The sequence below is a fragment of the Aphanomyces invadans genome (genome assembly GCF_000520115.1).
Source record: "Aphanomyces invadans strain NJM9701 unplaced genomic scaffold supercont1.48, whole genome shotgun sequence".
In the NCBI taxonomy this organism is placed as follows: domain Eukaryota; phylum Oomycota; class Saprolegniomycetes; order Saprolegniales; family Verrucalvaceae; genus Aphanomyces; species Aphanomyces invadans.
The window spans coordinates 81,681-107,542 of record NW_008580193.1 but is presented as its reverse complement, the minus strand read 5'-3'; the positions used below and the strand labels follow the sequence as shown (position 1 = coordinate 107,542).

General features: G+C 57.1%; 10 protein-coding genes across 11 annotated transcripts in view; 4 read left to right on the top strand and 6 right to left on the bottom strand.

Moving 5' to 3' along the window:
- Window positions 1-196: 196 nt before the first annotated feature.
- On the bottom strand, window positions 197-1,422 carry H310_13192 (hypothetical protein; the record flags this gene model as incomplete). Its single annotated transcript, XM_008880593.1, has 3 exons — window positions 197-289; window positions 325-1,191; window positions 1,243-1,422. 3 exons carry the CDS (start codon window positions 1,420-1,422, stop codon window positions 197-199), a joined length of 1,140 nt encoding a protein of 379 aa, XP_008878815.1.
- Window positions 1,423-2,742: 1,320 nt separating this feature from the next.
- On the bottom strand, window positions 2,743-8,564 carry H310_13191 (the record flags this gene model as incomplete). 2 transcript variants are annotated; one of them, XM_008880591.1, is made up of 20 exons in its annotated part: window positions 2,743-3,183; window positions 3,234-3,534; window positions 3,591-3,745; window positions 3,800-3,895; window positions 3,941-4,041; window positions 4,089-4,338; window positions 4,391-4,493; window positions 4,545-4,719; window positions 4,768-4,878; window positions 4,924-5,031; window positions 5,086-5,213; window positions 5,261-5,370; window positions 5,418-5,649; window positions 5,700-6,168; window positions 6,227-6,398; window positions 6,475-6,584; window positions 6,661-7,370; window positions 7,420-7,654; window positions 7,711-7,840; window positions 7,918-8,564. In XM_008880591.1, the coding sequence occupies 20 exons, from the start codon at window positions 8,562-8,564 to the stop codon at window positions 2,796-2,798; spliced, it is 4,731 nt and encodes a 1,576-aa protein (XP_008878813.1). In that variant the 3' UTR covers window positions 2,743-2,795. The 2 variants fall into 2 exon arrangements, with proteins under 2 accessions (XP_008878813.1, XP_008878814.1); XM_008880592.1 differs by having other exon boundaries at window positions 3,234-3,745.
- Window positions 8,565-9,496: 932 nt separating this feature from the next.
- H310_13190 (hypothetical protein) lies at window positions 9,497-11,380 on the top strand (the record flags this gene model as incomplete). The annotated part of the gene is made up of 7 exons (XM_008880590.1): window positions 9,497-10,156; window positions 10,203-10,310; window positions 10,366-10,440; window positions 10,487-10,640; window positions 10,683-10,909; window positions 10,964-11,159; window positions 11,210-11,380. The coding sequence occupies 7 exons, from the start codon at window positions 9,497-9,499 to the stop codon at window positions 11,344-11,346; spliced, it is 1,557 nt and encodes a 518-aa protein (XP_008878812.1). The 3' UTR covers window positions 11,347-11,380.
- Window positions 11,381-11,409: 29 nt separating this feature from the next.
- H310_13189 (hypothetical protein) lies at window positions 11,410-13,979 on the bottom strand (the record flags this gene model as incomplete). The annotated part of the gene is made up of 11 exons (XM_008880589.1): window positions 13,600-13,979; window positions 13,356-13,554; window positions 13,176-13,309; window positions 13,004-13,098; window positions 12,779-12,940; window positions 12,636-12,727; window positions 12,500-12,589; window positions 12,142-12,437; window positions 11,929-12,097; window positions 11,661-11,896; window positions 11,410-11,604 (listed from the first exon to the last, which is right to left on the bottom strand). Exons 1-11 carry the CDS (start codon window positions 13,912-13,914, stop codon window positions 11,410-11,412), a joined length of 1,983 nt encoding a protein of 660 aa, XP_008878811.1. The 5' UTR covers window positions 13,915-13,979.
- Window positions 13,980-14,504: 525 nt separating this feature from the next.
- On the top strand, window positions 14,505-16,862 carry H310_13188 (hypothetical protein). Its single transcript, XM_008880588.1, has 13 exons — window positions 14,505-14,690; window positions 14,757-14,855; window positions 14,925-15,023; window positions 15,079-15,186; window positions 15,227-15,325; window positions 15,393-15,479; window positions 15,544-15,642; window positions 15,694-15,792; window positions 15,841-15,948; window positions 16,003-16,068; window positions 16,123-16,231; window positions 16,287-16,427; window positions 16,476-16,862. The coding sequence occupies exons 1-13, from the start codon at window positions 14,577-14,579 to the stop codon at window positions 16,697-16,699; spliced, it is 1,452 nt and encodes a 483-aa protein (XP_008878810.1). The 5' UTR covers window positions 14,505-14,576; the 3' UTR covers window positions 16,700-16,862.
- H310_13187 (hypothetical protein) lies at window positions 16,751-17,349 on the bottom strand (the record flags this gene model as incomplete). Its single annotated transcript, XM_008880587.1, has 4 exons — window positions 16,751-16,829; window positions 16,878-16,949; window positions 17,001-17,163; window positions 17,214-17,349. 4 exons carry the CDS (start codon window positions 17,347-17,349, stop codon window positions 16,751-16,753), a joined length of 450 nt encoding a protein of 149 aa, XP_008878809.1.
- Window positions 17,350-17,935: 586 nt separating this feature from the next.
- Window positions 17,936-20,003, top strand: H310_13186 (hypothetical protein). Its single transcript, XM_008880586.1, has one exon. The coding sequence runs from the start codon at window positions 18,023-18,025 to the stop codon at window positions 19,967-19,969; it is 1,947 nt and encodes a 648-aa protein (XP_008878808.1). The 5' UTR covers window positions 17,936-18,022; the 3' UTR covers window positions 19,970-20,003.
- A 104-nt stretch (window positions 20,004-20,107) lies between these two features.
- Window positions 20,108-22,866, top strand: H310_13185 (hypothetical protein). Its single transcript, XM_008880585.1, has 14 exons — window positions 20,108-20,210; window positions 20,274-20,403; window positions 20,450-20,573; window positions 20,620-20,717; window positions 20,775-20,928; window positions 20,993-21,121; window positions 21,162-21,312; window positions 21,369-21,512; window positions 21,616-21,741; window positions 21,800-22,096; window positions 22,157-22,292; window positions 22,375-22,473; window positions 22,534-22,652; window positions 22,701-22,866. Exons 1-14 carry the CDS (start codon window positions 20,133-20,135, stop codon window positions 22,848-22,850), a joined length of 1,935 nt encoding a protein of 644 aa, XP_008878807.1. The 5' UTR covers window positions 20,108-20,132; the 3' UTR covers window positions 22,851-22,866.
- Window positions 22,867-23,228: 362 nt separating this feature from the next.
- On the bottom strand, window positions 23,229-23,528 carry H310_13184 (hypothetical protein; the record flags this gene model as incomplete). Its single annotated transcript, XM_008880584.1, has 1 exon — window positions 23,229-23,528. The coding sequence occupies one exon, from the start codon at window positions 23,526-23,528 to the stop codon at window positions 23,229-23,231; it is 300 nt and encodes a 99-aa protein (XP_008878806.1).
- Window positions 23,529-23,697: 169 nt separating this feature from the next.
- Window positions 23,698-25,862, bottom strand: part of H310_13183 (hypothetical protein) — a 5,888-nt gene continuing 3,723 nt past the window's right edge. Inside the window, exons 5-6 of the mRNA XM_008880583.1 lie at window positions 25,487-25,782; window positions 23,698-25,440 (exon numbers count right to left, since the gene is read on the bottom strand). Of these exons, the coding sequence (XP_008878805.1) occupies window positions 23,940-25,440; window positions 25,487-25,782 (1,797 nt within the window). The 3' untranslated portion in view covers window positions 23,698-23,939. The remainder of the gene's footprint in view (window positions 25,441-25,486; window positions 25,783-25,862) is intronic.

The window sequence follows — 25,862 nt, the reverse complement described above, 5'->3', positions numbered from 1 at the left end:
GAGATCTTCGTCGTCGTCCAGTTCCATGGTCTTGGTCGGTACGGTGCGGCTGCAGCCGGTCTGGGATGGTGTCGTCGGTTTGAAAACACATTCGAGGCACACGATCACGTCCCGCACAGGCGTTCCAGGGTGTCGAGGCGTGTCGGGCTTTCGGGATGACGGGAGGCCGTCGACCGCGACAAGCATCACGCAGTTCTTACACACGACTTCGCCGCACACGCGGCAATGGCGCTTCCGCAGAAACAGCGAAAACCGATTGTGGCAGACTTGACAAACCCCACGGCAGGTCCTTGGGGTCCATTCCAACGGGGACATCACGTCAACCGCGGAGATGACGCGGTCTGTGGGGGAATCGCTCGCGATCGACGCTTCCGTGGGCGATGCGCTGTCGGTGCGGACGTCGGCGAGCTTGGTCGACACCACGTGGGCGAACACGGCGAGTTTGGACAAATCGCACGCGCTTCGTGGCGCCAAGTCCATCACAAACACGGTCCCGACCGCGTGTCCATCGGGGGACAAAATCGGCGCCCCCGCGTAAAAGCCGAGATTCGGGCCCGTGACAAGCGGGTTGTGGCGAAATCGGATGTCTTGGCCGAGGTCGAGCACCGCCATCGGCGCCGCAAGCGCGATCGTGTGCGCGCAGATCGACGCTTGGCGTGGAATAAATTCTTGCGCGAGACCCCTGGACGACGCAAACCACTGCTGGTGCTCGTCGATAAAGCTGACGCCGCCGATCGGCGTGTCGAATACTTCACACGCAAAATGCACCGCGCTCTGCATGAAGTCGTGCCGCCGCACGTCCAACATGGACAGCGACTTGATTCGTTCCACGTCGTGGGGAATGAACGGTGGTTTCGGCCATGCATGCGACCAGTTGAAGTCGAGCGCGTAAAAGTACGGCGTGGACTCGGTCGCGATATCTGAAGATGGGTGCGACTCGGGACGGTGGCGCGACGGCGACTTTTTGCGGCTCACGTGCGACGAGGACGACGACGGAGTCGCGAGAGGATTTGGTCGGGACATGAACGACCGGGACAGCACGGTTCCGGCAATCGCCCTCGAGCTCGTGCGTTGCCTGAATTCGACGTCCAGTTTTCCGTCACATGGAGAACACACACGGGCGTCAACGATCTTGCCTGCGACGTCCGCGATGTAGTCGAGGGTGCAGCTTCTACACACGACGTTCCCACACTGCAATGCATGATGAGATGTGAGGTACACGATGTCGAGAGACCAACGTACGAGTTGGCAGTGGGCGCGCCGCCGGAATGTCCCGAACGACTTGGTGCAGATGTGGCACGCGGTGCACGACTTGAAGGGTGTGTACTTTTCATGATGGAGCAGTTGTTTCGGATCGAGGATGCGTTCGCGCTCGTTCGCGTTGCGCAGCATCCTACCGACGTTTGCCTCGGACATCATCATGCGAGTGTGGAGCGGGGGAACGCGAGCAGTCAGTCACAGGCAGCTAGTTTACTGCAAGGACGTAAAAGGCGTCGCGCTCGTGGGTGTCCCGGGCGGCGTCGGCGGATCGGGTCGAATTCCAAAGTGCGCTCGGTTTCGGAAACAGCAGCAAAGCCGTCGTCCACATCGAATTCAGGGATTTTTGTAACATTTCTCCTATTTAGGACCAAAATTGTAAAAACCGGCCAACATTCCTGGGAATTCCCCCGCCTTCCCGCCAAATTGCCGAAATTTACAATTTCGGTGGGGGCGATCTCCGTCGAGGGTTACACGCATTCTGATTCTGTGGCGACGAAGCGGTGGGGATCGATTCGGCAGAGGTGCGGCGCTTCCTTGGGCGCAATGCCTGTTGGGGTCGGCCCAACTCGAACGGGGGCGCGTTGTTCGCCGACGCTACCGACTGCGCTGTACGTTGCAGGTGGGGGTGGGGTCGATCGAGACCCGGCATGAACGGGCGCTTCGACGCCAGAAGGAAGGAGAGCGCTGGGAAGCAGGGAACGGGACCGACATGTGTGTTATCATGCAAACTCAAGACCCACACCGTGATGGTGGACGTGAATACATCGAGCGCATGGTCGCCCCTACGTCGTGGGCAATGTACGGTTCAAGAGGTGGCGACAGAGATGGCTGCGTGATCGTCTTGCGGCAACAGGTACCTGGATACATCCCCACAGCCGCCACAACACCTGCGCGTGCTCGATAGATCTCTCGGCAATATGTAGATCGATCGCCAACCACGTCGTTCTAGCGACTGCCCATCATTCCCTTGGACTCGTTTCATGGTGTCAGCAATTTGTCGTCTCTCTCGAACGCGGTCGGTCAAATGGGTGGCGGTACGACGATGGGTGTGCAGGTCGTACGGGTTCTCCAGTCCGATCGATTCCCTCGGCGCCGTGCAGGACTCACGAGTCAACAGAGCACGTTGTCCGTCGGTACACACCACATACACGTTTCGATTTGTCCATGTGGTTTTTGTAAACCATCAAAAGGTACCGTGGCACGCCCCAGGACAGGATCGCCGACGTAGTCCGCAGGCTTTGAAATATACGGTCGTACATGCATGCTGCATGAAAACCTCGGCATCCAGCGAGGTCATGGCGCGAGGCGCTTTATACTCGCTGTGTGTGGATGAATCGTGCGGCTCCAATCTTGCGTGCTGGTGGAAGAAATGCGTTGGATTGGTGGATGCGCCTGGATTCTTGCATTTTGATTGGCTGGACTCGTGTGTACCTTTCTGCTGATTGGATAGTACGTCGATGTGGTCGTGATACGACGTACTAGTATGCAGTAGGTAAACCTCGATTAGGTAGTAGTACTCATTCCGGACATCGAAACTAGTGGCTGACATGGACCTCGACACGTCTTGCCTCTACCGTCGATTCCACAACGACGTTGGTGGATTGTGTGGTGGCCATCACGTGCTTGTAGTCGTGGGGCATGAGCTTGACGAACGCGTGCTTGGTCGCGTCCCAGTCGGCCAGGATGGTCTCGCCAACGGGGGAGTTGGTGTGTTGAACGTGCTGTTGGATCAGGTCCTTGACAAACTGCTCGTCCTCGTCCAGCGCCTCCAGTCCACCCATGGACTGATTGCACTTGTCGGCAAATTCGTTGGACGGGTCGTACACGTACGCGATGCCGCCAGACATGCCCGCGCCAAAGTTGCGCCCCGTCGGGCCGAGAATCACCACGCGGCCGCCCGTCATGTACTCGCACCCGTGGTCCCTACAACACACATGCTCAGGCAATGTCTACTTGGTTTGCACGGCCCATACCCAACGCCTTCGACGACCGCATGGACGCCCGAGTTGCGGACGGCAAAGCGCTCCCCGGCCTTGCCCCGAAAGAACGCCTTGCCGCTCGTCGCGCCATACAAGACAGCATTTCCAACGATCGTTTGGTTGTGGCCGCGCTCGACTTCGGGAGCGACAATCACAGTGCCGCCGCTGAGCGCCTTGCCCACGTAGTCGTTGGCATCGCCAAGTACCTTCAACTCCACGCCGCGCACGAGCCCAAACCCGAGCGACTGGCCAGCATGGCCATGCAAGTGGAGTCGGATCGTGTTGGGGGGTAGGCCTGGAGGGGGAGCACTTGCATCAGAGTCGAATACACACATCCATCCTGTACACAACCTCGTTCCCCGTGCTTCTTGGTGATGACATGGGACAGCAGCGCGCCCACGGTTCGGTCGACGTTTGAAATCGGAAGCGCTACTTGCACGGGGGTGCCGTCTTCGATGGCCAACGCGCATTGCGTCAGCAGCTTCTGGTCCAAGATCGTGTCCAGCCTGCGTCCGTCCGTCATGACCGCATCAAGGGAGCGAACCACTGGCAACACGTACTCGTGGTCTTGCTGATCGTTGGGGTCGTAGCGAATGCGACTGCCTGGGCTCAGCGTCTGCGCGTTCACGAGCAGCGGCGACAGGTCCAGGAGCCGCCTACAACGACCTGTCATGCCATCCCATGGACGGCTCGATTCGTACGTCTTTCGGTGCAGCGTCGATTCGTCCACTTGGAGCAAGTCAGCACGGCCGATCACTTCGTCCAGCGACGTAGCGCCCAACGACCGCACAATCTCTTGAATCTACGCACGGCCATCGATGAGCACGTGTGTATGCCGTGCGCACGTACGTCCTCGGCCAGGAGCCACAAAAAGTTGACAACGTGTTCTGGCATGCCCGTGAATTTCTTGCGCAGTTCTTCGTCCTGCGTGGCAATCCCGACGGGGCACGTGTTCAAATGGCACTTGCGCATCATGACACAGCCGAGCGCAATCAGCGGCGCCGTCGCAAACCCGTACTCTTCCGCGCCCAACAGCGCGGCGATTACAACGTCTCGGCCCGTCTTGAGCTGGCCGTCCGTTTGCAACTTGATCCGCGACCTGCCAACAACACGCGCGCATGAGATGGATTCGAATGTCTGTCCCGTCGCACCGCAGGTTGTTGAGCACGAGCGTTTGCTGGGCTTCCGCGAGACCGAGTTCCCACGGCAGACCGCTGTGCTTGACCCCCGTCCAAGACGATGCGCCGGTCCCGCCTGCAACAACGTCAGATCGGGGGATTTCACGGCACATGTCGTGCATTGTACCGTCATGGCCACTGATTGTGATGTGCTCGGCCTTGGCCTTGACGACGCCAGCCGCCACGATGCCGACGCCCACTTCGGACACAAGTTTGACGCTCATTTCAGCGGTCGGGTTCGAGTTTTTCAAGTCGTGGATGAGCTGGGCGAGGTCTTCGATCGAGTAAATGTCGTGGTGCGGCTACATATCGTCCATCAGCGTATCATGCTGGGAAACGTTGACACACACCGGCGGCGAAATCAAGCCAACACCAGGAGTCGTGTGGCGGCGCGCGGCAATGTATGGCGACACCTTGTGGCCAGGAAGTTCGCCGCCTTCGCCGGGCTTGGCACCTTGCGCCTACATCGTCGGTCAGAGGTCCATCGTTGGGTGGTTGCGAGAAACCATTTTGATTTGAAGCTGGTCGGCATTCGACAAGTAATGCATCGTCACGCCAAATCGTCCACTCGCCACTTGCTTGATGGCCGATCGCATCGGGTTCGGCGCCCCATCCTACAAATGGCATGGGCAAAACTCTAGGCGGAATGGTTGGTGCTGTGTTCGTACGGGTTGAGGCATGTATCGCTTCGGGTCTTCGCCGCCTTCGCCCGTATTCGATCGACCGCCCAGTTGGTTCATCGCGATCGCGAGCGCCTCGTGGGTCTCGCGCGAGATCGAACCAAGAGACATGGCACCTTCACGCGTCGGTGTCACACACACGGCAAACACGCCGCCAACGCACCAGTGTTGAATCGCTTCACAATGTTGGCAATCGGCTCCATCTCGTCCCAGCGCGGGCGACGCTCCTCCGGCACCGTTTGGAACGCGAGCAACCCACGCAGCGTGACGCGTCTACCAGTCGCACACTCAGCCCATGACATCCGATGGCTGCAACGCACTTGGACGCGGCGTTGGTCAAGTCACGATATTGGCCATATGCATCGCGGGACTGCGTACGCGCCGCCGTCTGCAGCGCGACGATCGCGCTCGGTGTGTTAAAGTGCAACTCGCCGTTCTCGCGCGCGTGGTATTGGCCCGGGTTTCGCACCAACGGCATTTCCAGGGAATGGGTGGGGAAGCCAGCTTCATGCAGGCGTGCAATGTCGTCGTACAATGTCGCCATGTTGCTGCCTACGCACATCGCCACGTCAACCCATCGACAACTTGCCTCCAAAACACACCTTGGAGGCGCGACGTTGTGCCGTAAAAGCATCGGTCAATCACGTCAGCGCCAAGCCCGACCGCTTCAAACACCTGCGCGCCCTTGTACGACTGCAGCGTCGAAATGCCCATCTTCGACATGACTTTGAGCAGGCCTTTCCCGACAGCCGTCTGGTAGTTGGCCCATAGCGCCGCCGTCTCCACCTTCTTCTTCGCGATGGCTTCGACAAGCCCTTCACTGTTCATGTACCCCAACGCGTGGTACGCCATATACGGACACACGCCGTCCGCTCCAAACCCGAGCAACGTCGCAAAGTCATGCACTTCCTTGGCATCTCCGCATTCGGCAAAGATCGCGACGGACGTCCGTTGTTGCGTGCGTAGGAGGTGCTGGTGCACCGCGCCAACGACAAGCAACGACGGAATCGGGAACCGATCGGGGCCGGCAGCTTGGTCTGAAAACACGAGCACCGCTTGTCCTTGCGCGGCCTAATGCACAACGCATCCTTCTCCATGATGGATGGCCGTCGTTTGCAATATTCGATACCGCGGTGGTGGCCTCTTCACACAGACGATCGAGCGCATGGACGAGCCCTGCATGGCCACTATGCGCTGGAAACGTCGCATCGACCGTCTTGGCTGTCCACTTCGAGTCGGCCATGCCATACTTGAGTGTATGCAAGTCTTCCAACGACAGCACCGGATGGTCCACGATCAGCCTGCATGCAGTCACAGAGTTACACTCCATCCCTGCATCCGTCGGCAAAGATCGCGACATTCGAAGCGCCGCCGTACCGCTTTGCGTGATCTGCTGACGCGTCCAGCACATTCTGTTCGGGCCCGACGGGACATCGCAAACTCATGACGAGGTCTTCCCGAATCGGGTCGATCGGGGGGTTGGTCACCTGGTTGATTCGCAGCCATCAATGCGCTTCCACCCATCCTCCATGAATCAAGCCCAACAGCAAACGCTCAAGTTACCTGTGCAAAAAGCTGCTTGAAGTATTCGTTGGGCATCTTGGGCTGCTCCGACAGGACGGCGAGGGGCGCGTCGTTGCCCATGGACCCGAGGGCTTCTTTGTGTTCGAGGCCCATGGGGACCAACAGCATTTCCATGGTTTCCGTCGTGAACCCGTACAGGTTGAGGCGACGCGGCATGTCGGCCGGAGGGAGAGGGGCCGTGCCTGGCTGGGTGGCGGCCGCCGCCGCAACTGCCGGCGTTTGGAAATGGATCATGTGTTGTACCCACTCGCCGTACGGGCGCGCGGCGCTCACCGTCGCTTTGATTTCGTCGTCCGAAACGATCCGGCCTTGGTCAAAGTCAACAAAAAACATCTTGCCGGGTTCGAGGCGGTGCTTGGCCGCCACGTCGGCCTCCATGAGCCCTTCAATCACGCCGACTTCGCTCGACAGCATCACGTGGTCGTCGGTGGTGACGTAGTATCGACTCGGTCGCAGTCCGTTGCGGTCCAACGACGCGCCCACTGTCTTCCCGTTTGTAAACGCGACCATGGCCGGACCGTCCCATGGCTCCATCATGCACGCGTTGTACTGGTACATGGCTTTCTTGGCCGCCGGCATCGACATGTGTGTCTGCCATGCTTCCGGAATCATCATCATCATTGCTTCCGGCAGCGACCGGTCGCACGAACTGGCCGTCGTCAACAGTTCCAGCGCCGCGTCAAAGTTGCCTACAACGATGCATTGAATACAGCGTATCGAGAAAGCGGCAAATCGTGCCGGAATCGCTCATGTCGTCGGAACACACGGGCAAGAGCGACGACGTGGCATGACCAAAGTACGCGCTGTGCGCCTTGGACCCGCGTGCAAACATCCAATTCTTGTTGCCGCGCAACGTGTTGATCTCGCCGTTGTGGCACAGCACGCGGTATGGCTGCGCGCGGTCCCAGGACGGAAATGTGTTGGTACTGAAGCGCGAGTGCACAAGTGCCAAGTGCGAGTTGAAGTCGTGTGCCTGTGTATTCGATTGAGAACAACACATTTTACCAAGAACACGGCATCGAGGTCGACCTGGAGATCAGCGTAGTAGGGCATGACTTGGCCTGGGGTGAGCTGGCCCTTGTACACGAGGGTCTGGCTCGACAGCGAGCAAACGTACATCTCGCTCTCTTTGTTGGCGCTTGTCGCGACTCTGCGTAACCTGATGAAGAGTTAGTGACGCGCATTGATATGCAACGACATGGGGATTGACCGGATCGAGACAGGTCCGCTACCTACCGCATGAGTTCCTTCTCAAAGTGGTCGTTGGAGAAGTTAGGCGGGGGAAGGACGAGGACTTGTTCGATGTGTGGCTCCGACGCGAGCGACGTCTGTCCCAATTCGTGGTTGGAGGTCGGCATGGACCGCCACCCAACGACAGTCAAGTTCAAATCCTTCGCGAGCGCGTTGAACGACTTCTTGCTCGCTTCAATGCATGCGGAATCCTTGGTGAAGAAGACGTTGCCGACGGCGTACTGTTCGGGGACGAGGGCGACACGGGCACCGCCAAACGCGCCTTCGTCGACGAGCCGTTGAATAAATTTGTGAGGCATCCCGACGAGCATGCCAGCGCCGTCCCCCGACGCAGGGTCGCATCCACACCCCCCGCGATGACTCATGCGGACAAGCATTTCGTTGGCCTGCAGCACAACTTTTCGCGACGGTTTCTTTTGCAGCTGCGCCAAGATGCCGACACCGCAACTGTCTTTTTCGAGCTCGCGCTGGTACAGGAGGGCCTGAGGTTTGAGGCGTTGCCCCACAACCGACGACGACGCTGCAGGGTGCTTCGGCGCATTGCGAAAGTACGAGTACGACGACAGAGGCGACGCATGCGGCGCGCGCAGAACGACATTTCCGCGATGGCGCAACAGCGACGCGCGCAACATGGTGAGTTGAAGAATGGGGACCAGTACTCGAAATACCGACGAATCTTGTGGAGGAAATCCACCAATGAAAGGCCAGAGATTTTGGATCAGCCAATCAAAAGCGAACGCTTTGTGTTTGCGTCAATTCGTGCCTTGGGGTTTGCAGGACATCCATGATCGCGCAAAGCATTCGGCGCATGCTCCCGATGGATATCCATAGGCGAGACAGCGCGAGTGTTGCTGGGGCCGAGGTGCGTGGAGGATGTGGCTGAAGATGGGGTGAATGGCATCGCGTTTCGACGAGGTAGAGTGGGGACGACGGCAAGTTAGGAACTTCAACTTGCGTTAAGAGCGGTTTTGAATCGCGGGGGCTGTCACATATTTTATTCCATCTGTCGGATTCGATGAAATGGTCCGCTGAACCGACCCGCGCCCACCATCACGTGTGGCACGTGGTGCTCATTCTGGGAAGCCGACGTGAATCGAAACAAAGACGGTACTACCCATCCATCACGATAACTCGACGCTTCGTCTCGCCATCGACGTGACATTTCCTGCTGTTCGAGAGCGTTACGGTTGTCCACGAGAATGTTACGTCAACTGTTTCGAACACGAAATTCTTTCGAGTTTTGCCCGCGCAACGCATCAACCCTGCACATGGCCAACGAAGGAATACCGTTAGCATGAGTATTCATGGCGCTGGCGGCCATTCGGCGTGCCGCGTCGTACTGCTGCGCCATGGCGAAGCCGCATGCGACCCCGAGAAACAAAATGACTGTAAAGTGCACTTTGTGTTTGCCCAATCAACAACATTCTGCATGTACACAACGTACGCCATAGTATCATTGTACGAAGCGTATATTGATGTATTTCGGGGAGTTTGTACGAGATGTACAGTGTACGTGTACTGTGTCCAAGGATACCTTGACGATGCGCTTGGCAGTTTTCTTTCGATGGTGCTGCGCCTACAACGCATTTCGGCGCGGACGTTGAGCACGTCGACGTCGCATGCCCCCAAGATCATGTCTGGCCGAGTGGAGCGGTCCTTCATTGAGATTCCACGCGCCCCTGATGCCTACCGCCCTGCCACCGAGAGGATTCAAGATTGGCATGAAATCAACACAACCTACCGCGCCCCCGCCGAGCGCAAGGCGCAAGCGGGAAGATGCATGGATTGCGGGACGCCGTTCTGCCAGAGTCGCCATTTGTCGGGATGCCCCGTCGCGAATTTGATTCCAGAATGGAATGCGCTGGTGTACCGTGACGAGTGGCGCGAAGCACATCTACGTTTGAGCGCCACCAACAACTTCCCTGAATTCACGGGGCGCGTGTGTCCTGCTCCATGTGAAGGTGCCTGTGTGGCAGGACTTGTGGAAGAACCTGTGACGATCAAGAACATTGAATATGCAATCGTCGACCGGGCTTGGGAGGAAGGATGGATCACCCCACGACTTCCTCCTATGCGAACGGGGTTGAATGTTGCCGTCGTGGGGTCGGGTCCTGCGGGGCTGGCGGCGGCCGATGAGCTCAACCAAATGGGGCACTCCGTGGCCGTGTTTGAGAGGGAAGATCGCATTGGAGGCCTCTTGATGTACGGCATTCCAAACATGAAGGTACTCTTCACGGCACTACGAGACGTCCCATCTCACTTGCGACTAGCTGGACAAGTCCACCGTGAACCGACGCATCCAGCTCCTGCATGACGAAGGCATTACATTCCGAACAAATGCAGACGTAGGTTCAAATGTTCGCGAATCTCTTGCCGACGTAAGTTGCGTCCGACAATGGAGCCATGATGTCACCGTCGTTCACGTTCGTGCAGATGGATGCGATTGTGCTGTGCACGGGAGCGTCGATTCCTCGCCACGCCGACGTTCCTGGAAAAGATCTCGCGGGGGTAAGCTTGGATTTGTCCAGCTCGAGGCTTCAGCTCGATGCGGCAGGTGCATTTTGCCATGGAATTTCTCACGAGCAACCAAAAGCGCCTGCTTGCGAGCAAAGAGGGATCCCTCAAGAGTCGGTGGAACAAGGATTGGATCAATGCCGAAGGCAAGGATGTTGTGGTTATTGGCGGCGGCGACACCGGCACGGACTGCAGTACGTGTCTTCGCTGAAGCGTGTAACGCAAGTGGTGCGTAGTCGCGACAGCACTGCGTCATCGATGCCGCTCTATCGTGAACCTTGAGCACAACACGGCGCCACCACTAACGCGCAGCCCCGCAAATCCGTGGCCTCAATACCCCAAGATCCATGGGGTAGATTACGGCCACGCTGAAGTCCTCGCCGTGTTTGGCGAAGACCCAAGACAATATGAGCGATCTACTGTGCGCTTTGAAGGCGACGAATTGGGACATCTCACGCATGTGGTTCGACTGTGCTGCTGCTGCTGATAAGTTCGGCCCTGATCGGTCGTGGAATAGGTCACGGCGTGGTCGAGGACTCTAGAAGATGGAAGCAAGGAGGCGATTCCAGGAACGGAGAAAAAATACCCATGTGACTTGGCCATCCTCGCTATGGGGTTCCTGCATCCAGACCAAGCATTGCCGCAAACACTGCAATTGCAAATAGACTCTCGCAAGAACATTTGGACCGAAAACTACGTCACATCCATGCCTGGTAAAATCTCGTTGTACAATGCTGGAGCTCAACTCGAGTGTTCATTGCAGGGGTCTTTGCGGCAGGGGATTGTCGCCGTGGTCAATCACTGGTTGTATGGGCTATTCACGAAGGCCGTGACGTGGCACAAAAGGTGCAGCAGTACTTTGTAAGCGAAGGCCTTGCAGACGAATCGGTTCGCAAGTAGCAAATTAATGCAAGAAATTCATCTATCGGAATAAGCCATACGTACACACCAATGAAAGTGAAACTAAGAGGCTGACAGGCATCCTTGAGTGTGCACGATGCCAGTGCTGCGTCGGCGCAGGTCATCGACCTTCACAGCGGCGTGACAGAAGCGTAAGTCCAGCGATCGCACGTGCTGCAACATGCTCACGTCCCGGATGTTCTGGCAGTCGCTTAAGTTGAGTTTCGTTACGTTCCCCAGCGCCGACACGTCCGTCACCTACACGCGTCCTTAGGTCGGCAACTTTGAAAATGAAAAAGCGCGCGAAAATGTACCAGCTCACATCCGGATAAGTTCAGGGAGTATATCCGGCCCAATGAAGATACGTCCTCCACTTGGGAACAATTGCGGAGGCTGAGAGTCTGGGCGCGCGCGAGCCCGTGGACGTCCTTGATGCCATGGCAGTAGCTCAAGTCGAGATGCTGCACGTGAGTGAGTGCGCTCACGTCAGTAATGCGTTGACAACCTGCAGAATAACGTGTGGTGTGAGCGACCAGTCGTGGCGATGGGACTTGCCAGCGAGCTTGAGGGAGGGCACGTGACTCAATGGTGACACATCGACTAGGGCATCGCAGAAGCGCAGGTCGATGTCGCGGCAATGACGCAGAGGAGATACGTTTTGAATGCCGGGGCAGCAACTAAGGTTCACCTTGACAGCTTTGGCCAAGGGCGACAAGTCGGTGATGCGAGGACAACGATAGGCATTGATAACCTACGGAGGATGCTTGAGACGAGGATAGAGCGTGCAATGCGCACTTGAATGCTGCGAAGTGGCGACAAATCGAAGAGTTGTCTGCAGAAACTCATGTCGAGGTTGCGCACATGTGAAAGGCCCTCCAGCGACGTGATATTCTGGCACCGACTGATGTTGAGCACAGGGATGTGTCCCAGCGCGCAGATGCTGGTGACGCCGCGGCAATTGGACAAATCCAAGTGACGAATCGACGAGCCGCCGTCCTTCGCGAGGACATTCACGTTCTCTAACGATTCGCAATTGCTCAAGGTAAGGTGATAAACGTGCCGCAGCGCTGACACGTCCGTGATGCGTTTGCCTGTAGATTTTTAGTCAGTCGATGCTACCCACGCCCAAGAACATCCAACGACAAGCACATACAGGACGAAAGGTTGAGCGTATGCACGCCATGGAGCGCAGACACATCTTCCAGTGCACTGCACCCACTCAGGTCGAGCGACTTGACGCGCCCTACGTACATGTGCTCAGTACATTTCGGGCAAAGGGTTGGGCTTACCGAGGCTAGACACATTGGAAACGCGATGGCACTTTCTCAGGTTGAGCTCCACGCAATTGCCGAGCATCGAGACGTCCTCAATGTCCAGCCCGCTGGTTGAACTCCCGTCACGACGAGCTAGTGTATGACGAGTTGTTCATCACCTCAGGTGAAGAGTATGGACGTGTGTCAGCGCGCTGACATCGGTGACATTCTTGCAACCGCTCAAGATGAGAGTGTGGACATGCCCCAAGGCCGAGACATCGCGAATGCCAGAGCAGTTGCGCAGACTCACGGTGTGCACCGTCGCCAGCGCATGTACTTGGCTACACAAGACACTGAGAGTCGGTACAAGATGACCTGACAAACAGGCGACGAAAGAAACGGACCTGATGCTTTTGCACATGTTGAGGAACACCGCCGTGGCGTTTTGCAGCGGCGTAATGTCCGACACAGCGTGACAGTAGCTGAGGTCCACAGTCGCCTGCATGACCTGTTATCAAGGCGAGAGCTTGGCCCAGCACGGCCATGACGATTTACGACATGAATCAAGGCACGTACGATGCCGGCAAGCGGCGTCAAGTCGGACAGGTCGTGACAATAGCTCATGTCGATGGATGGAAGTGTCTTAAGGTGCTGGAGACCGCGGACGTTTGACGTCCCACTGAGATTCAAGTGCTTGAGCTTATGGACGCCTTCCACGTACAGTCATACATCGAGTGGAACAGGAAATGAAAGTACCTGGAAAGAGACTAACACGATGGGTTCCACTGAGGTCAAGCGACTGAATGTGCGGCACAAGTTTGCTCAACAAAGCCAACAAATTGTCGGTCGCGCGGATTGCGCGCACACTTTGAGCAATGAGGTTCTCGACAAAATCATCCACGTGTGGATCAATATCCGTGATGTCGATTTCTCCCTCTGGTTCATCCGTGTTCTCCTGTTGCAATCAACTCCGTGAGGAATGTCGTCAAGGGAGCCGTACCTGTTGTCCTCGGGGAAGGTTGTAGATAGATTCGTTGTTGTGGTATGGCTCGTCAGTGCGAAGGAACGGCTTAAACGTGATCGCTTTAAGGTTTGTCCACGTGGATGTTATCACCTCGAGATCTTGCACGGATGCATTGATCTCCGCTGGTTGGTGGAGGGTCACGGCGTCGTGCATGAGACTCCTGAACGATCGGTTCAGCGTCGAGATGGACATGACTTCCGCAAGCGTCAGGAGCGGTGCGAGGTGTGCATCCCACACAAGCGGTGGGAGATCCATGAACAAGGAGGTCTTTGCATGCCGTCCCGCTGCCATCGCGCGACGTCGACACTCGTTCAAATCGATCGACGTTCGAAGTGCGCGCCTTTCTGAAATCAATTACCTGTCGCCATGTATGCTTCAAATTTAACTTGAAATGAGTATGCGGGTTGACGTCGTGCGGTAAAGGCTTGTGGGAGAGTCATCAGGCGCGACATCGCGTCAACCTCTCCAGAGCTCTGCTGCCAACGCGAAGTGAGGCTGTGCATGTTGCGTACATGCATGCAGGTGAGCATCTATGCAAGGTCATAGGCTTGGCGCTCGCAGTGCATTCCATCGTGATGGCCGCAGACAGCAAGCCCGTGATGCAAGCGAGAGTGGGCGAGCGTTCAAAGAACCCCGAGCACAGATGCACCTTGCTTGAGGCTTCGTACATGTACTCCACGGGAGAAGGAACGGCGCCGTCTCACGTTATGGTTCGCGCACACAGTGCTCGGCCGCATCCACCATCAACAACGATGACATTGTTGGTACTACCGCAATACGTGTCCTGTGAAATCAAATAATTTACGAAAACCTTTTGAACATAATGCGATGGTTTGCAGCGATGCTGTAAAGAAAGCGGAAAAAGAACCTGTATGAATGAGTACATTGTGAGCGACTCGGTGTGCCATCTTCCACTTGTCGGCAGCATCGGCGCGGCACCGAGTGGGCAGGGCATGATGAGATTCACGACTGGAGACATCTTGATTCGCAAGGCGCATCGAGGGAAGCTGCAAGAAGTCATTTACTTGGTGAAAGACATCTTTGTCGATGTGAATTACCGCAACCAGGTATGCCGTCGACGCACTTGTCCTGTCCTCACGCGCATCCGTGCGAACACTGACGCTTTCACGTAGAATGGATGCACGCCATTGCATGCTGCTGCAGCGTCAGGTCAACTGGAAGTCGTTCAGTGGCTCCTCAACGTTCCTGAGATGAAACCCGCCGTCGACGATGTACGAGTTGAACTGAACTATGCCTTGATCTCTTGGTTGGAGTCGCTGACAACAACGACGATGCTGCAGAGCGGTCAAACGGCGCTGCATTACGCGGCGTTCTATGGACACTTGGAAGTCGTGCTTGCGTTGGTGGAACACGGCATCCCGTTGAACCTCAAGGACAAGGTACGTCCCATGCCTTGGCAATCCCGACCCACCTTGAGCATGATCTCGATTCTAGTTTGGCCGCACGCCCCATATCGCGGCGGCACTGAATGGCCACTTGGACGTGGTTAAATTCTTGGTGGAAGAGTGGGTCCACCCCATCGACATCAACTCGATCGACGAAGTACGTGCCTCCCACCCGTCCACACCAACACACGTCGTAGTATGGCGGGACGTGCTTGCATTGGGCGGCGTCCAAGGGCCGGAAGGATGTCGTGCAGTACCTGTGTATGGCCGGTATCGACATCCATGTCACGAGCTACGTAAGTTTGTCGCGTGCTCCGATCCGTCTTGATCGCCGCCGCCCGATTCTTGGCCATTCATGCGCAGGACAACCGCACGGCATACCAACTGGCCAAAGACAAGCACAAGGGCAAGTGCATGCAGTTCCTCAAGTCGTGGTATGATATCTCCCAAGTACGCATGCCCGCCCACACACCACCCAGCGACTGAACGCGTGCTGATGGATTTGCTTGATAAGAAATTTGTGCACGCCGCCGAAGACGGCAACGACGACGAGATCAAGCGCATCATCATGGATGTAAACCATGCGTACCCATTGCGCTTCCTCAAAGACAAGGTGCCCGTTTTTTCTTTCACGAATCCCATTCTTGACGACAGCGCCATCCAGAACGGCAAAAACGCCATGCACTGGGCCGCGGGGTCGGGGCATTTGTCTACACTGCGCATCCTCGCTGAGAGCTTTGACGTGTGGACCGACGTCGACAAGGTGCGAGCCGGGACATCCCATATGCACGTTGACCTGCGAATCGGGCAGTTTGGCCGGAACGTGCTGCACTGGGCGGCCCTCGGTGGCCACAAGGACTGCGCGTTGTGGCTAATTAAACACACGCGCGACCCGAACGCGCTTCAGCGGCCGACATTGGTGAGGGGGGTCTTGCCGTGTGTTTGATCGAGTGTGCTCACGGCCGTGCGCTAGACAAACAAAACTCCGTCGCGCTGCGCGTTTGAAGCGGGGCATAGTGCTCTGGCGTCCCGTTTGCAGGTGGGGGTTCGTGTTGTCGAACGAGTCGACGACGACAACGATGTGTGTTTGCAGGCATGGGAAAAAGGCAATGCTGAATACGCCATGCCCGACGACGACGTGAGTTCGTTCAAATCCAAGGACCAGCGACCGTCTCCGAATGCCCAGGTGTCGCAGAACCGAGGTCCAGTGTGCATCCGTCGGGACCATCGACGGCTGCTCATCGTCATGGCCGGTAGACATCATATCTGTACGCAACTGGTTGAAACAGCTCGAGTTGGGCGAGTACACGGAATACTTTGAAAAGGACGGCTTCGACACGCTTCGCGGCGTCGCCACGATCGACGAAGGCGACTTGATCGAGATGAACGTTAAAAAAGGTCGGATCCGTCGTGTGGGCGCGATATGTTGACGTCGTGGGATGGCAGGTCACCGACGAGGAATCCTTCAGCACATTCAAGAGCTCAAGAACCAGTTGGCTGCGTACGACGAACAAGCGCAGAGCAACGGCGTCGAACCCGATGCGCTGCCGACTCTGAGCATGCTGCCGCAGCTCGTCAAGACGCCGAGCTCGACACAGCTCCAAACCCTCATGAACCCAACATCGCAATCGTCGGGGTCGTCGGTGGATGGCGCAACCAACGCCAACTAGTGTCGAACCCGAACGACCGAGCAATGCATACGTTATTGTTGTTACGTCATTTCAGCGCGTCGACTTGTCTGCAAATGGACTGCACCCGGCCATCGTGCAGTAGTTGTCGGCGAATTCCGTCACGTCGGTGCTAAGAACAGTCGAGATGGATTGTCATTGCCAACCGAGACAAGATTACCTGCCGCGCCCTCTGTACCATCGCTTGGTGACTGCCCCCCGGCCATTCTTCCATGCTTGCTCGTGGGCCCACCTACCACACATTTACGCTCGCGCGATCCGCTATCATGGGTGATGCTCGAACCCGATTTTCATGGCCTCTGTCATGGGGACATCGGAGAGCTCCTGTGGCTTTTTCACGTTTTGCTTGACCCTTTCAGCCACAACGTTCGACGCGGTGCCGATGGGATCAGCGCGGCTAAAGTCAGATGGCTTCATCATGGTCGGTTTCGGCGTCACGGAGCTCACTAAGGCGCCACGCAATTTGTGAAGTCAGCTCCACTCCGAACGTGCGTACAAGTTTTGGGGTTGAACTGGAAGGGCGTGGATGGGCCTTCCATCAGGAGTTCCTTCTTGAGGTGCTCGCGCCAGATCTGGTTCTTGGACACTTCGTCGCATTTGACGACGGTCCCGCCGGCCTTCTTGTCTGCCATCGCGCTCTCTCGTCGGTCGCAAACGTGCCCTTTCGTGTCGTATTACGTCTATTTTTAGATTTCACTCTTTTAGCCAATCAAAGCGAATAAAGCACCTGATTGGATAAAATAAAGGACCAATACTACTGCACATCTTGCCCGACGTATGTTGCATAGTGATGCAACCGTAACGCACGCCATCTCACTTTTGACCGGAATCGAATGGAAGGCATAGTCTGTCGTTGAGGTCCCCACGCAAGGCAGATGGAGAAGCGGGTCTCGTCAAGAACCCTCGTGGGCGATTGCAGCCACCATGCTCGCGCCACAGCGTATCCACCAGCAATGTGTGCCGCGGGCGGAGCACGAAATTTCGTGGTAATGGGTTCGTGTTGCCTGGTCACACGTTTTATAGTAAAACGTGCGTTCGATCGCGACGTGTGTCGGTGGTTTTTACTCCCGTTCGATGGGGTAAATGCCGCCACGAATTGTCCCACCCATGTGTTATTCTCAGCCCACCAATCAGATTGCGTCGCATGAGTAAATCCCAATGTCCTACGTGCGATTTGGCCGACAACGTGGGAAATACACGACGCAACACTTCGACATGAGATTACTCACCGACGACGGCGCGGGTGAGCGATGCCGTCATTCTCCGACGACGTGCTTCCTGCGCACTCGTCTTCGTTTACGTCGCATGGGTCGTTCCTCCAAGCAAGCCCGTTTGATCCTTGTCGTTCTATCGGCGTGCTCGCTCGTGTCCATCGACGCGGCGGCCGGCGGCGTCTGCTTTGACGTGGCGGACGTTGGCAACATCGACGCGCACTTTCGCCAAATCAAGTCCAAGTTCTCCGCCGTCCGAGTATACGAGACCCAAATGGGCAGCACGAATGCGATTGTGGCCGCCGCTAAAGCTGGCCTTCAAATTGCCGCCGGCGTCTGGATCCGCAGCGGGGATGCCAAGGTCCAAGCCGACATTGACGCGATTGCGGCCGGCATCAAGGCGCACCCGGACACGGTCGTCGCTGTCTACGTCGGCAACGAAGACTTGTCCAACGGTGTGTCCGAGCAAACCGTCGTCGCCAGAGTCAACCAAGTCAAGGCCAGTCTCAGTCGCCTCGGCGTGCCAGTCGGGTCGGTGCAAGTGGATGGCGACTTCTTGGGTGCTGGAGCGCTCGCTGCCGCGTGTGATGTTGTTGGCGTCAACATTTACCCGTTCTTTGGTTCATCGCCCGATTCGATCTCGCGCCCGATCTACGACCTGAACACTCGATGGATGCGCGTGACGGCCAAGTACGGCGGGAAGGCCAAGCTGACCGAGACGGGGTGGCCCACCACCGGCACGTACAACGGCCATGTCGGCAACTTTGCCAACGCGAAAGCGTACTGGGAGTCCTATTCCGAGTGGTCGTACGGCAATGGCGGCGGCATCCCGTTCTACTTTCAACACCGCGACATTGCTGGCAAAGCACCCGAGTACGAAGCGCACTTTGGCCTCGTCGATGGATCAGGCAACTGGAAGTTTGACGTTGCGCCGCCGCCATCCTCGCCGACTTCTCCGCCGACTCCCCCGCCAACTCCGCCGCCAACTTTCCCGCCAACTCCGCCGCCAACTTCCCCGCCTACCTCGCCGCCAACTCCGCCGCCAACTCCGCCGCCAACTTCCCCGCCTACCTCGCCTCCCACGGAACCACCGACTCCCCCGCCTACCTCGCCTCCCACGGAACCACCGACGACTGCCCCACCGACTACAACTGAAGCCTCGCCACCGGCGACGACAGCGGCACCGACTGACGAGCTTACCACAGCCACGCCTGAAGCGGCCACAACCTTGGAACCTACCACGATTGCCACAACTTCCTTTGTCGAGTTGACTGAAACGAACTCGACTGCCGTGGATGCGATGAACAATACGTTTGCGAATGCGTCGGCCACCAACGACTTGTTCACGGCAAGTGCGGAAACGTTGGTGTCTTCGTCGAGCGACGGCGCAACGAACTCTGCGGATGCCCCGGTCGTAGTTGGATCGGGCGGTTCTGGTGCTGCTGGAGGTGTGGCGGGCTCTGGTGCTGCTGGAAGTGCAGCAGGTGCACCGCCGACCGCCTCCGACTCGACATCTATTGGGAGCTCAGGTGGCATCAATGCCAGTGTGTCGTCTGCCGACTCTTCGACGTCCAACCCCGCACCCACGATCTTTTTGAGTGCCGGGTGCGCACTTGCAGTTGCCGCCACAGCGCTCTTTGTCGTTCGTCGTCGAGCTCAGTCGTTGGAAGAGGGCAAAGACGCGTTTGATCCCGAGTTTGGCCTCGACTCGCCCCAAACGGCAGTCCACTCTTCCCGTGGTGGTGACTACCCCAAGCAACCAGCAACTGCCCAAGCAACAAGCACCCCTGTTGCAACGCAAACGGCGCTGACAACTCCTCAGCAACCGTGCGAACCGAGTCTTTTCAACCCCAAAGACAGCTTGTTTGGTGTGGCGATGCTAGAAGATCGACCGAGCACGATGCTGGACACCATGGATGACATCCGCGAGTCGGAAGACTACATCCACGAAAGCATCTCTGACGACGACGCCGCTTCGTTGGACAATCGCCCGTCCGCGGCGACCTCCGTGTTGAGCGCTTCAGCAGAATTTTTGTTGTAAGAAAAAATGGCCAAAAAATCGATTTTTTGGCAAACTCGTTTTCTGTTTTCATACAAAGTTTAAGTATAAACCATTCGACATTCGCGCGCAAGGTGGGAGGTATTGCCGACCGCTGATTGGGCGATCCGGATCTTCGTTCAAATCGTTCCACAACTCAAGGGGCATGCCATCGCGCGCGTGTGCCGGCGGATGCGGCGGCACTGTGACTGTGAAAGACGACGTGTGTCATGTAATGAAACTCGTAAGTGAATGGACTCGCGCCGTGCGAGGAAGCTGTGCATGATGGATAAGTTGTGTTGGATAGTCCCACACGACGGTGTCAACAGTCCTCAAGTTGTTTTCGGCGTTCAAGCAGCCAACTTTCACGACGTTGGAGCTTTCGGATGGAGAACTGGACCAATTCTCGCTAGAGAAGCTCACCCAAACTTTCTTGCGTATGTCGCAAGGACATGATGCAGCAGCAGTCACTCGTTGTTGTAGCTATGCATACGTTCACAATCACGACGCTAAAGTTGTCACGGTGTCCGTTGCCAGAAGGAGTCGTGACTGTTCTAGTTCGTTGCTTCAAAGAAACAGGCAGCCTCAGGAGACTTGTTCTTGATACGTACGTCCAAAATCTGCTGTCATGGTCACTGAAGGATTCCTCACAGGTGTCGCGATGTAAGCATGACGGCTTTGATGACCTTAACGTCGTTGTTGCCTCCTATCGAACACTTGGAGCTCCCAAGCTGTAAGCTCCCTCGACAAGGTGTAGTCATGCGATTCGAATTACATTCTCGACGTTTCTTACCTTTGTTTTGTTTAGCGGGGTTGATTCTTGGCCAGACGCTGCAGTTGTGCTCGAGATTACGAACATTGATACTTCGGCAAAACAATCTTGGCGACGGTGGTGCACGTGCGATCGCTGATGCCTTTCAACCCAAGAAATGTCATGTGCATGGTCGCCACCGCATCTCCAAGTACGCATTTTCTTGCTCACACGAACTCTGCAAGACATGTCGAATTCTGAACGTCTGTCCGAAGGGGAAGTGGCACAGGAATTTGGGTCCTTGACACACTGGACTTGAGCGGCAACGGCATTTCGAACGTTGGCTTCAGTTATGTTCTCGCCATTTCTGTTCGTGAGTTGCTTGTCAGCTACAATAACATCACGTACGATGCCCAAAGGTCATAATCCACTCACGTCCGTCAGGTCTATTCATGACGTCACTGGGCATGTCCCTCTCCACTTAAAATCCTTGGACCTGTCGTACAACCCGATCAGCACGGATGGCTTCCACTCCGTCGGTGCGCTCATCTCGGGCACTTGTGCTCAAGCCAACCTTACGAGCTTGAACATTGAGGTGAATTGCGTCGACGCCGAGCGCCACGTATGAAGCCCAGTCTTTCATGGCCGTAGAACTGCTGTATCACTGTCGACGGCTTATGCTCGTTGAGAGACGCCATCACTCGCAACCCGGCAACCAAACTACGAGAAATTCGACTTGGCGAAGACAATTCCATCCACGACCCGGCGACTCGCGTGGGACTTGCTGAATTGCTGGTACGAGGTTCGGAGGCCCCGTTGATACCATCCATGCATCAAAAAGTCGTCATGCGTTGTTCCGTTCAAAGCTCTCGTTGTTTCAAGTGTCGCGTCCCGATAGGAGTGCATGAGCCGGGTGACCCCTCATGTCGAATGCATCATTTCACCCACAATCGTGCCCAAACCAACCTCGCCGACGCAACAGCTCGACCCTGTAGGAAGCAGTTCGATGCTTCGACCCATGAACGTAAGTAGTCACTCGCTTTTCATGCACATGGGATGCCACGTCGTGCATTGTGTTCCAGTGCCATGCCATTATTGCAAAAGGCGAGGTGAATCGATGCAACGAAATGGACCATCAGGACAACGACCGCGATAGCTTTTCCATGGCGTTGAATTCGCCTCAAAGTAGTAGCGCACGCACCCACAGCATCCACGACGAAGCTGAATTTCAAGACGACTGTCCTTCACCTACTGCTGCAGAAGCAATCGCGCCGTCGGAGATGGCATTCCCCCACGACGATCCTATGCGACGCGAAGCCATGGCGTCCATGAACATGGCGTTTGAAGCGCACAACATGACGCATCAACACCGCGCTCAAGTAAGCAATTCCATTCTGCATTGAATGGTGTGGTCACGATGGTGGTGTTGTGTACGACAGAGCGACTCTGTCGTGCATCGATTGTGCATAAAAGTCGAGACGTTGGAGAGTCTGGTGCCGCGTTTGGAAGGGCAGTTGGATCGTGTTGCAGAGCGCGTGGCAGGGCTGGGAGCACAACTCCCATCGATGCAAGCAGGTACTTTACATGGTGCTCGTGATCGGTGGACATCGCTGTGAATGTGCTCAGCTGAATGTGGACGCGATGGCATGTTGTGTAGACGTGGCGACCCAGCTCGGCATTCTCCGACACGACCTCTTGTCACGTATGTCGTCCATGTCCGGGGACGAGCACGACCGACCCAATCGCGGTGCATTGAGTACGTTGCCTTCATCGTTTCGTTGGCATCATGAGACCCGTGGGCCATTTTGCACGGTAGGTTTGCTTGGAAGCGACGACAACCACCAAACTGGTGTCGACCCGTCCATCCGTGCGCCGTGGAAAGCCAAGATGGAAGCGCGGCAACAAGAGCTGTTCCAGCAATTTCAGAGATGGCAGGTACAGAAGTCGTCGATAGGATTCGAAGAAGCACACGACATGCCATAGGTGTACATGGAGACCGATCGAATGCAACTCACAAATCGCGTCCAAGAATTAGAAGCCAAGGTGGCTGGGCTTGAAAACGTTGTCAAGGCGGAGCAACAAGCCAGCCTCTTGGCCCTCGAAGCCATCTCGAGCGCATTTGTTTCCGACTAACACAGGCAACACACACCACCACACCAAGCGTGTCAACTTTACGCTACGGACGCCTCCATCCCGCCATGGCCGACGATCATGGTGGACGCGGTTCGTCGGATCGCAGACGACTCTGTATGACGGCAGCAGCACCTCCAGTGTTGTGTTGTGCACGTCCCTCTTCATCGTCGAATCCCCCATTCCTACACAACATGCAACATGCCGAGCACCCTGTTTTCTCCATGTCACGGCTGGACGAAAGAGCAAGTGCATTGAACGCGATGTATTCAACTTGGCTCAATGCACTGAGGGCAGAACTACGTCCACGATGTCGCAGCGAGAGGTAGCGGCGCGTCGTTGCGAGTCAGCATGTCCATGGGGGTTGGTCGCATCAGACATTTATCTGGCGCGTTGGCGCATCTTTCGGCGCTTGCGACGCAGGCGACGCATGCGCTTCTTGCGCCACTTGGCACGCATCCCACCGGCCAAGTCGAACGTCACCTTCAACGTGTCCGCGTCGCAGACGTTGTAGTCGGCCAACGATTGAGCGCCGTGCATGGTGACGCCGGCCGCGGTCAAGCGGAAGTTTTGGATGAACTCCAAGTTTTCCACCTGCGCCGCGACGGAGGCCACGGACGCGTCGTTCGCAACGGTCAAGTTGAGGGTGCGACCCCCCAACGCATCGATGAAGATCTGCATGGTTCCCTTCTGGATGCTACGAATGCTACACACATCGCATGAGCGCCATGGACGGAGAAGAACCGCGGCGGCGGCGGCGGCGCGCACGTACCCAAACGAGTGTTTAGCAGAGCAATCAGCAGAAAGTGACTGGGAAACGTTCACTGGTGGAAAATCGATTGCTTTTATTCGTCCAGAGGTATGCCGCATACAAATATCAAGTGTACCGGAAATCCGCACATGGCGTGGGATACCGTGACCAGTTATTCGCCAGCTTGTCTCGGCCAACCGAATCCGACGCGTTTGATTGGCGAAACCAAGCATCGATGACGTGGCCACGGGGAAATGTCCTATTTTTTAGGGGAATTCGGCGTATCCGTGGGAAAATGCCCGAGGAAGGTTCCCACAGTATCTTGACGGGACGTTTTCCACTCACGACTCGAGCGCAGCGTGTAGGACGCGGCGGTACGCGGCATGCGCTGCCTTCTCGCGGTCCAGGGCATGGACGGCGCGTTGTCGAGCGGCACTCTGCTTCCACTTGGCATGGAGAGCCTGGCGCGTCGTCGCGTCGCCCGCTCGAGTTCGACGTGGGGTTGTTGGAGCGACTCGCTTCTTCGTTTGACGGGACTGCAACATCAAGGACACCAGTGCCTTCGTCGAGAGATCCTCGTCCACGCGCCGCTTGCTCTTGCGTTGGGTTGGGCACAGCAGCGATGTGTCCGAAGCAATGGACTGCAACAGGGCGCGGCACTCGACAACCCACGCCTTGGGTAATGTGACGACGGCATCGTCCATGCCAGGGATTCCATTCAACACAACGGCAAACACGGTCGCGACGATCGTCTTGGCTGGACTCGCGCCATCCTCTTGATGCTGCCACGCGGCGTCGACCAAGTGCAGCGCGAGGTCTCGTTGGGAGGGCGGAAGTGTCGGCAGGGACTGGATCCAAGCGACGGTGCTCTGCGACGCCGGCGCTGGGACCGCCTGCAGAAACGCTTCCATGATCGTTCGGGACGAGTGTTGCAAGGGGTCGGTGCGACCTGCGGCTTCAATCAGGCGGTGCAGGAGCTGTAGGGCGTCGTGTAGGTGCGCGGCAACGTCGGAGAAGTGGGTCGTCAGCACGCTGCTTTGGTGCAGCGTGATGCGGATCACGTCGTCGATCGTGTCACGAAGACTCACGACGGCGTTTAAGTGTGGGTGCAGCTCAGCCTCTGCACCCATGTGCTCTAACAACAACGTGACCGTGTCGTGCGCGGTATCCCATGAACCCACGTGCCATGCAACGTGAACTTGGGCTGGCATCGCGTCCAGCTCGGTCGCCGCTGCCGACTGAACCGTTTGCGCTGGTAGGGTGGTGAGCGCGAGTAGGTGCACGTCCACGGAGGGTGCCGTGGGAAGAGCTGCACCTACCACCTCCGCGACCACTCGACGCACCCACGGTCGAACCTGGTCGACGGAATGAAATGCGACGGCCGTCCAGATAGCACAAGGCGCCGTCGACGCCGGGAAGGACGATAGGTGCAGGATAAACGCATGGTTCGTGTGCGGATCGTGCACCCGGTGCACCACAGGCGTCGCCAGCGGCGTCACGACGCCGCATTTGGCGGCGAGCCATGGCATCACGTCCAACGCCGCCGCTTCGTCCGTAGACGCCACCGACATGAGCCCGATCGAATACTCCACCGTCGTGTCCGTGGGGTGTCGTTGGCAGAGGCGCGACGCGAGCAGCGCGGCTGCATTCACGGGGGCATGCAGCTGGCGCTGTAGACCAGCGATGGCGAGGGAACATGCGTCGGTGGCGGTGGCGTCTTTTGCCGTCCATGGTGGCGGCACTGGGCGGGGGCAGTGGCTCAAAAACGATTCGAGTGGGTCCCCGACTCGCGCGGCTGGCGACCGCCCCACGGACGGTCGAAACACGGCATTTCCAGGGATGCTGCCACGTTCGAATGAGCTGCCGTTCAAGAGAGATGGCGACGTACCGAGGGCGCTTTTGTTGTTGCACGAACCGGCGCCACATGGCAAATCGCAACTTTTGCACGGCGAGGCGCTGGACTTGTCGCAGCGCGTCGCGTTCTTGAGAATCAAGCGCTTCGGCCCGAGCAACGACGCGGTCGCGCGCTTCAAAATGGATGGCGAGCCATGTTTGCCCAAACTTTTGGATCTCTCGGGCTTTTGCCGCTTCGTCTGCTTGTCGCTGCTTTTCTGCGAGTTGCTTGTTCCACTCGAGCTGCTCCCGTTTTTTCTTTTCTTCCGCTTCTTGGCGCGCTTGCTTTGCCTTGGCGTCGGCAGCGCGCTGCTTTTCTGCTGCCATGGCAGCTGCTTTTTCTGCCGCTTGTGTCGCTGCGGCGTCGGCTG

Coding starts and splice junctions, on each gene's coding strand:
- H310_13188 (XM_008880588.1), top strand. CDS start 14,577: ATGATGAGATTCACGACTGGAGACATCTTGATTCGCAAGGCGCATCGA. Junction 16,069..16,122: donor CTCTGGCGTCCCGTTTGCAG/GTGGGGGTTCGT, acceptor GTGTGTTTGCAG/GCATGGGAAAAAGGCAATGC. Junction 16,428..16,475: donor CGAGATGAACGTTAAAAAAG/GTCGGATCCGTC, acceptor GTGGGATGGCAG/GTCACCGACGAGGAATCCTT.
- H310_13186 (XM_008880586.1), top strand. CDS start 18,023: ATGGGTCGTTCCTCCAAGCAAGCCCGTTTGATCCTTGTCGTTCTATCG.
- H310_13185 (XM_008880585.1), top strand. CDS start 20,133: ATGCCATCGCGCGCGTGTGCCGGCGGATGCGGCGGCACTGTGACTGTG. Junction 22,097..22,156: donor CGCATCAACACCGCGCTCAA/GTAAGCAATTCC, acceptor TGTGTACGACAG/AGCGACTCTGTCGTGCATCG. Junction 22,293..22,374: donor ACTCCCATCGATGCAAGCAG/GTACTTTACATG, acceptor CATGTTGTGTAG/ACGTGGCGACCCAGCTCGGC.